Below are 9,386 nucleotides of genomic sequence, written 5' to 3'. Positions count from 1 at the left end.
GACATCTCATATTCATAAGACCCCGGAGTAGGGCTACAAATCAAAGAAAAATCCTAAGTTTTTATTCTAAGTAATTTAAAAAACCCCACCTTGAGCACAAATCAAAAAGACTACACAACAAACAAAACCTACCCCATCCGGGAGACCCGTATAGGGGAGTGAGATGTAAATGATAGGTTATGTTTGATATAAGCCCAATAAAAGCACAATAAAAAGAGTCAAGGGCTCAGATAACAATAGAGGAAGGATGATACCCCTACCGTCCAGGTTGCCCGGATCTGGAACCTTCCAACGATCCAGATTCGGGGACACGTACGTTGACCCTTCACAGACGTCCACAACGTTCCCAATATAACAATATAACATAGGGGAGGAGAGGACCCGAGGAAGGAACGGAGCCATCAGAGAAGATGTATATTATTGGACCAATCGATTTTCAGACACAAAACTGGTACGTGTCACTTACACAGGGATTGAAATATGGCGGTGAGATTGTATATCATGACAATGGCATGTTTCCTTGTTATGACCACGAAACAGATAAACTTAAGCGTCTTGTCAGTAATTAATTTCTACGACTCACGTCGTAATAAGCTGTTTTAGATATACGCCTAGTTTGGTATTCCTTGAAGGCACGAAGTCTGTTCATTTTCCAACCCAAACTCGTTATGCACCTGGTTCAGGCTACAGAAGTCCCCGACGATTAATCAATTCATTAAGAGGTTGATCAGTTTTTACCGCTCACTCGCAACTTAAACTGAGTACGTGTTTATTCCCATTTTTTAAAAATTATCAGTACGTTAGATGCCAGTTCTACTTCTTTGTAATTGTGAGTTGAAATGCTCTTTCCTTTAGTTCATGCTGCGATTTTTTTTTTAGAAAAGTCCATTCTGAGATTTTGTGCATTCTTATGAGTACTTTGTAACTGGAGAACCATTAATAGTTTGTAAGCTTTGTCTAAGTTAACTTTCATTTAGCTATTGCCCTATCTTTCTCTTTAATCAATAGATGTTTTGGAATTTGAAACTATTATTCTCCTTATCATTAGATGTTTGGGAACATGAAAAGTATTAATGCTTTGTTTTATTATTAAACTTGTTTATGAGTTTAATGAAACATAGTGAAGTGGCTTATATTCTTGTTGAATTGATTTCAACTTGTTTAAGAGCTATAATTTTTTAGGTGGATATTTATGTTCATTTACAATTATTTGTTTAGAGCTAAATTTTTTGTTCATTTACAATTTATTTTTGGACATCTGTTTTGCGATATCAGACAAAGGCCACATTAAGATCCTTGAATTATGGTCCAACTTTAGTTCTCATACTTTGTAAATGAAGTAGATGCAGTTTGTTTGCTGCAAATAATGGTGCAACATCTAGATTTACCTTTAGTATAAGTGTTCCTCAATAATGTGGAAGCTTTAGGCCTCGGGCCTTGTTTTGTTATTTTTCCTAATTTTTTCTAAAATATCTTGAAGTTGCCTTTGGAAGTTTTTGCGATTTTCCTTTATGAAATTACAGATTTGGTACATGCTTGATATTTGGTACATCCAGTATATATCGGTAACATATCATTTGGCACAAATGTAATGTACTATTCTGGGTTGCTCGAGGATGATAAAGATGTAATTGGAACCACCTAGTAGTTTTGCAAAAAAATAAAAAAAGATTAGAAGTGCCTACAAGGCCATTCTTATGAAGCTATTATGTTGATTATCAAACTTCATTTCGTTCATTACTTCCGTACTTTATAATGTTTTGTCTGAATATACAAATGTAATGCAGCTATGGTCATGAAACACGTGATAGCTAAAGTGGAGATGATCACGTTGGAAGTGGCAGTAATGGACTACTGTAGATGGAAGTGCTCTCTGGGAAGGAGTTTGATGGTTTTCTTGGCGTTTTTTTCTGGGAATGCAATAGAGAGACTATTCGAGAGAGTAATCGGAGCTCTTAAGAAGTCTGACCATGGAATTGGTAGTGCCCTGGTTGATGTAAAAATGTCTAACATAGCAGAACTGTATTATTTCATTGAATCCTATTGTCAGTATTAGATTATTGCGTCCTATGCTATTGGAACTATTTGCTTCCTGTTGCTCTTTTCAGTGGATTCTTGCTGAGTTACTAATCATTCGATGTGTAATATAATAGTATTAAATAAGTTCCATTTCCGTTTCCTTTACATTATCCACTTCTACATTATGGCACACTTATATATTGGTTTTAAAAACATAATACAGATGAAGAAAGAGTTCCAAAAATGGTATATCAACATCTACAGACAAGATTTTTTGATCCTTAACCAAACATCACTCCATGTGGCGGTTCTCAATGATTTTCTTTTTTGCGTATTCTAATGATTCCAAACCGATACCGACTTCACCAAATAACCCCTTAAGGACTAAAAACACTGCTTTCTAAGCCAATCACAAAGGTGTTCCATTATATATTCATGCAAGTGACACAGTGAACAGATAACATAGCATTAGCATTGAACTTTCTAAGATGAACATGCCAAATTTGGTCCGAAAATTCAAAGAAATGAAAGTAAACTCAGTGTCCTAGAGCAACATTATAAGAAACAACTGGGAGTTACATTTGAGCAAGACAATGTTGCACAAATGAGAAACTAAACCACCATGGCATGAAAGTATTTCATAAACCAGTACATTTAAGCCATAATTTTGGCAGACCTCGTAAAGAGGCTATCAACAACCTTGCCCACATTAGAAATGGTTTCTAATGTTGCAGGGTAAATTGCATCTGACTTGGGGTCGTCAAAAATCACAAGGCATCCAGCACCCTGGTCTAAGGTACCTGCAAACTTCTTATCAAGGATCATCTGCGACAATTTCTTCTCAACATGCTCTTCAGGCAATTCAATTAACTCAGCAATATGAGCGATCTCGACCCTTGAAAAAGGCTCAATCAACCTGCAAAGGTTCTGCTCCAGTAAAGTGTCATACAGGGAGGATAGGTGCCTATGTACAATTGGATCTTCCTCTAGCTGTGCCTTGAAATCTCGAAGAGCGGACTCAAAGAGCTTAAGGGAGCGCTTTGAATGAGCATCAGCAACAGCTTTCATTGCATCAAGTTCTGGGCCCTGATAGTGCAATCCTACCTTTTGTGATGATATTATTCCAGCTACATCATCAGCCTGATTGACCATGATTTTGCACAGAAGCATATACTTGAGACTATAAACAGCCTGAGGGTCTTCAAGTGCATTAAAAGCTTCAAAAGCTTCAAAGAAATAGCTGTAAGCAGTTTTATAGTCCTTCTCTTCTGCATGAAGGATCCCGCTCTGCAAATCTATAACTCCCTGTTGAGCTGGTGGCACATAAATTGCATTGGCAGCTGTTCTTGCAGCTGTAAGGGCAGCCTTTGCTTTGGGAAGGTTTCTCAAAGAGAAATGGAGTTTACTCTCCAACAGGTCTATCTCCACGAGCAGTAGTTTGTCATCCAACCTTCTTACCTCTTTGATCAGACCTGAGAGAAGGTTTAGTGCCTCCGAATACTCCTTGCTTTCCATCAAAAGAGCTGCAAGCCTTGCCTCAATCCGTTGACGAAGGAACGTACGCTTCTCAGCACGGGTCCACTCAACTATTTCTTTGCAAAGGGAGACCTGAAGATCAGATGTACCAGGTATTTTAGCTACAGTATCGACAATTCCACGAACAATTTTGGCAGTTTTGGCCTTGGGGATCTTGGCAAAGAATGGCCTCAACTGAGTGAGAAGGTTCCGCAGTTCTTCTGCCCTACTTTGTTCTCTAAGAAGATCTGAAAGATTAGAAACTGCCTGTTCTTTGATTCTTAGAGCTTCAGAAGTTGATGAAGGGTCATCAAGTACGCGGTAGAGAATCGCAATGGCTTCAGGTGCAGCTTTGGCTTCTGTAGCTTGAACCAAGGATTCATTGGTTGCCGGGAGATATGATGCCATGGATCCCTTTCGAAAGTCTGTACAAGTGTAACCAAGTAATCAATATCAAGAACACGATATTTCCACGAGCTCGAGTAAATATTAAAGGTTTATTTCTACTGTGAAGCTTACTTGTGATATGAAGTAAAGTGTAAATAATATTAAAAATGTCCCCTCAAAAGTTTACAAGTTTATGCTTTATAAAAGATTTCTCCTTATTTTTCACTTCTGCTCCTCATCAGTAGCCAAACTACCAAGCTAACAATTTTATAGTAAAAGGAAGAGGAATTTTCAATCTATTTTTCATGATTGTCAAGCTAATAGCATAAACTTAAAACTCTACAATGTTTACTTCCTTGGAGTCAAAGGAAGTTATCAATAATTAGATATGTCATGATTACAAGTCGTAGAAAGTTAAGTTATAATATTAAAACATTGCAGATGCATTTACCTTCAGATTAAAAAGTATCTGTTTCCTTGATCTGTAAAATATATGTGGTAGACATCTTTTTTCATTCATCATTAAAGATCCAAGTACAGTATCTAATATCATGGAGTAGGAATGAGAGGATCTCATAATCAGATAGTCTCTAAAAGAGTAAACAATACAACAGCTTGTGAGTGCCTCATTGCTTAATGGTGCCTAGGAGTCCACTGTCCAGACACTTTATCACCGCGTAGCACCTTGACAATAATTATCTATCGAACTTTTATCTATAACAATTAAATTACAGAATATAGGGTAGCTAGAAAAAAGTATTTCCAGGTCTAAGTTGCTCTTAACCATAGTTGTTAAGACGTCGCCTAGGCGTTGTTAAGACGTCGCCTAGGCGTTGTTAAGACGTCGCCTAGGCGTTGTCTAGGCGTCGCCTAGGCGATTAGGCGGTAAAAAATGGGTAGGCGTCCGACCCGTCTTCATTTTTAGTGGGTGGGAGACTTATAGGGGCGCCTAAGCGGCTAGACGACATCTAAATTCGTCCAAATCTGCCCAAGTCCGTCTTATTTTAACATGGGGTAGCCCAGTCTATCTTTGACCAAACCCATATTTAAGTTATAAACACATCTTTGACCAAGCCCATATTTACGTTATAAACACGACTAACTACCTACAGCCGTCACACTTGACCCTAATTAACCAGCAAGACACGGACAAACATCTCTTGGCAGTGATCTATAAAGCACTATTCTCATTTTTCTTCTTATATGTTTGATACATACATATATATACATGTATACGCGTATGCGCTTAGTTACCCAGACTCTTCATTTTGCTTCGAGTACCCGTGTCGGACACTCGACACTCGGACATGGGTATGGACACTTGGACACTTATTTTAGGCAAAAAACATGTAAATTTTTCAGAATATTGCCGAGTCCGACACTTGGATACGAACCCGTGTCCGACACCCATACCCGAGTCCGGGTAACATAGCGTATGCGTATATATATGTATTCACAAACTACAAACAAATAACATATATCATTGGGTATAACATTTATGTATGTACTGTGATATGTAATTATAGTATTTACTCTTTGGTAGTGTATGTAATGGCTAAATCTTTATTATTATAACATATAATGTATGTATATATTAAATATACCCAATTTATAGAGTGAAACGTATAATCCGCCTAATGACCGTCTAGGCGGACGCCTATGGGTCGTCTTGCCTCGTCTTTACGTCTTTACAAGTATGCTCTTAACAATAAAAATCAATGCAATACGAATGCTATAAGTTATAACTGTTAAGACAGTTCCGGACAACTGATTATTGCTCTCAATAACTGATAACAAACAGAACTTACAAATATTATCAGCAACCTAAAAACAAAAAGTCTAAAGCCAACTAACCATAAATTTTATCAACAAACAAATTACTAGTAAAAGCTTAAAAAGTAAATTATGTGCCAGGAAAACTTCAATCTTGGTTCTCAACTGGCATAACCATTTCTGCAGTTTACACGTGTCTTCCAGAGCTTAATAAATACCTTATGTATTATTTTTATTTTATGGTCGGACACCCACCTCTTATATGGACTGTGTGTAGTGACAACAAGTTGTGTATCTCAATTTTACTTCATCTCACACATTTAATACTATACCTCAATTTACCACACGTTGTTTAAATCTATCTATTTCCTTTTGAATTATTTAAGGGCTTTTTGTCGTTAAAAAGAACATCACCAACCCCCTACAAATCCATCCCTGGCCATAGGAAGAAACTGGGTTGATACATCAACAAGCAACTTTGATAAGATTTGTGTTAAATCAGCTACCGTTTTCTAAGGAAAATTTATTAACTTGTTTGCAATTTGAGTGAAGTAATTTCATTACAAAATGAGTCAAATCTATAATATATCAAAAGTTCATTAACGGCAAACGACTAATATAACTCTAAGAACACTCAATTTACAGAAACTCCGGTAGGAAAAGAACACAACAACAAGAAGTTTATAATTTGGAGCATAAAAAGTGCAAGACAAGGTACAATTCAGGTCACAAAATGTACACATCTCAATCTAAGAGCTAAACAAATGAATCGGACACCTGAATTTGAAAAATGTCAGAAAAAAGCCCTATTAATTCAGTTACGGTCCCAAATTCGGCTCCATCTGATTTCGAAACAACTAAAACAAATATTAATTTACAGATGAAATAAATTCGAATCTCCTCGACTTAACACATAAGTAAGCCCAGAATAAAGTCAACAAAAACTGAAAAAAAAACAGTACATGCAGATCAAACATTTGTACACATACAAGCACTGATTAGAAGCTAAAAAGAAAAAGAAAAAAGAAAAAGAATCTAGGGTTTGTAGAGCAGCAATATTCAAACCACAAAAAATATATGTACAAACGCCCTAATTAAAGAAGAGGGGGGAGGAGGACGCACCTTTGAATAATTGGGGGAATAGATCGGAAGATTAGAAAGCAAATTGGGTGAGAGTAGTGGTACTGTGGTAGCAGCAGTTGCTTGTTTTTATTCCTCGGGCGTTTTGATTTTTTTTTAATATAATTTTCTTTTCTTTTTCTACAAGTTTGCTGTTTGCCTACCCCTCCCCAATTATCCTTTTTACTTTTCTACTTCAAAGTATGTACGCCTTCTCAAATTCAAACTATTCAATTCAGATGCCAATTTACTGTTTATAGTACAATTTTTATAATTTTATAAATAACATAATTTATCAGTAATTTATTAAAAATAGATCAAATTGCATAAATATTTTTGACCTATTTTTAAATAATTTATCAATTTTTAAAAAAAAATCGATCGATTTATATAAACATGACTGGTCTGCTATACTATATATGTTTAGTTATATTTTATCAGCAAGTTCGTTACAAGTTTATATATATAAAGAAGTCGTGGATTACTTTTAATATGTACAGGTTTTTTTATGTAATATTATTTTGTACTAATTTAATCTATCTAATTATTTACTCAGTATCTAATTTAGTTCCATGAATGTGTTTATATTATAATATTTATTGTGTATTTTAATTAAGGTACCATTTAAAATACTTAAACTTATTATTTGACATTAAATGCAAATTTTCAAATACCCTCAAAGGAAATTTACAATTTTCACCGGGTTATAAATGATATTCTAATATCACAATGCAGCAAATTAATGAAGGGAAAATAACTGAATGAATCTTCAAACCTTTATATCATTTCCCTTCGGTTTTGATTGCCCAACTTATACGCTCTCTAAGATGTTTGTCACTTGAATAATTCCCGACATATGTCCGGTTATATTTTAATTATTTTAAATAAAAATAATTTTAAAATAATTTAATTTGAATATATGTTAATGCAATATTTTTAATACATATTAATGAGAATAGAATTAAATTATAAATATATTTACTTAAAAAATAATATTACCTAAATTACAAATATTAATTATTAACTTTTTATTAAATACAAAAAAATAATATGAATATTTGTGTAAATAAAATTAATCTTGAATAAAATAAAATTAGTGAAGGAAAAGGAATTATTGAAAATTATTAATTTAAGAATATAAATATGAGGAAGAAAGAGAATGAGAAATGAGTAAAAGAGATAATTACTAGAGATAAGAGAGAGAGAATATGAAAGTAAATTAAATAAATATACTTTATTTTAGTATAATGTAGATTAGTCATTAGAGCCTACCTTGATTATTTACAATGCAGATTAGTCATTAGAACCTACCTTGATTATTCAGATGATAAGAGCAAACTGCATAAGATGTCCCTAGTAAGGTTTAATTTGTTTGACATCTGTTATCTTTATAATACTGCAACATTAGATTTTTGGGGAAATATTTTATTTAAAATTACTATTTTGCCCATATATTTTAATAAATATCAAAAATAGTTGTTATTGATAGAAATCGAACATATGACAACTATTTACAAATTAAACAAATCAATCACTTGAGCTAGAGACACTTGTGGTTAAACTTTTATAACATTAAGTATTGACTTAGAACTTATACATCAAGTTTTTGGGAAAACATTTTATTCGAAATTATTGTTTTCCTATGTTTTCCTATGCCAACTCTTTACAAATTAAACACACCAATCACTTGAACTAGAGACACTTGTGTTAAACTTTTCTAACATTAAGTATTGACTTAGAACTTATACATCAAGTTTTTGGAAAAATATTTTATTCGAAATTACTGTTTTGCCCATGTATTTTAATAAATATCAAAAATAGTTGTTGTTGATAGGAATTGAACATATGTCAACTATTTACAAATTAAACACATCAATCACTTGAGTTAGAAGAGACACTTGTGGTTAAACTTTTATAACATTAAGTATTGACTTAGAACTTATTTACCTTACATTAAATTTTATATTTATTTTAATATTTATATAAAATATGTTATCTTTATAATCTGCAGTATCAAGTTTTTGGGAAAATATTTTATTCGAATTTATTTTTTTGCCCATGTATTTTAATAAATATTAAAAATAGTTGTTACTGATAAGAATCGAACTTATGCGAACTATTTGCAAATTAAACACATCAACGCTAGAGACACTTTTGGTTAAAATTTTATAACATTAAGTATTGAATTAGAACTTACTTATTTACACGAGGTGTCTTGACTTATATTAAACTAGCATAATAACCCGTGCGAGGCACGGGTCGTTTTCTAGATTTTTTTTATGCGTCATGCAATTATAATGTTCTTAGTTGTTTTCTTATTTGTAAATGTTGTGTAATGTCTAACGTATATTAAATACAAGTTGATTTCATTATCAACATGTATTATTTTTAAACAATACATTACCAAATTACACAACGTTTCTAATATAGCTTATTAAGCAAAATATATATATTCTTGTTTGTGTTGTATAATTTGTATTTAATGGATAAATATAAACATGATAGTCGATGTACGTTTAAAATGAAATGATTAAACTTACTCTCTAAAATGTCGTTTTACAAAAAAAGCTAAA

The 9,386-nt window shown here is 33.3% G+C and overlaps 1 protein-coding gene across 1 annotated transcript; it reads right to left on the bottom strand.

Moving 5' to 3' along the window:
* Nucleotides 1–2,469: 2,469 nt before the first annotated feature.
* On the bottom strand, nucleotides 2,470–6,974 carry LOC141677299 (26S proteasome non-ATPase regulatory subunit 11 homolog). Its single transcript, XM_074483167.1, has 2 exons — nucleotides 6,817–6,974; nucleotides 2,470–3,959 (listed from the first exon to the last, which is right to left on the bottom strand). The coding sequence occupies exon 2, from the start codon at nucleotides 3,940–3,942 to the stop codon at nucleotides 2,674–2,676; it is 1,269 nt and encodes a 422-aa protein (XP_074339268.1). The 5' UTR covers nucleotides 3,943–3,959; nucleotides 6,817–6,974; the 3' UTR covers nucleotides 2,470–2,673.
* Between the last annotated feature and the right edge of the window lie 2,412 nt (nucleotides 6,975–9,386).

The sequence above is a fragment of the Apium graveolens genome, chromosome 8 (assembly GCF_009905375.1).
Source record: "Apium graveolens cultivar Ventura chromosome 8, ASM990537v1, whole genome shotgun sequence".
Taxonomy (NCBI): domain Eukaryota; kingdom Viridiplantae; phylum Streptophyta; class Magnoliopsida; order Apiales; family Apiaceae; genus Apium; species Apium graveolens.
Note: the sequence above shows the minus strand (reverse complement) of the source record. Positions and strands in the feature narration are given on the sequence as shown.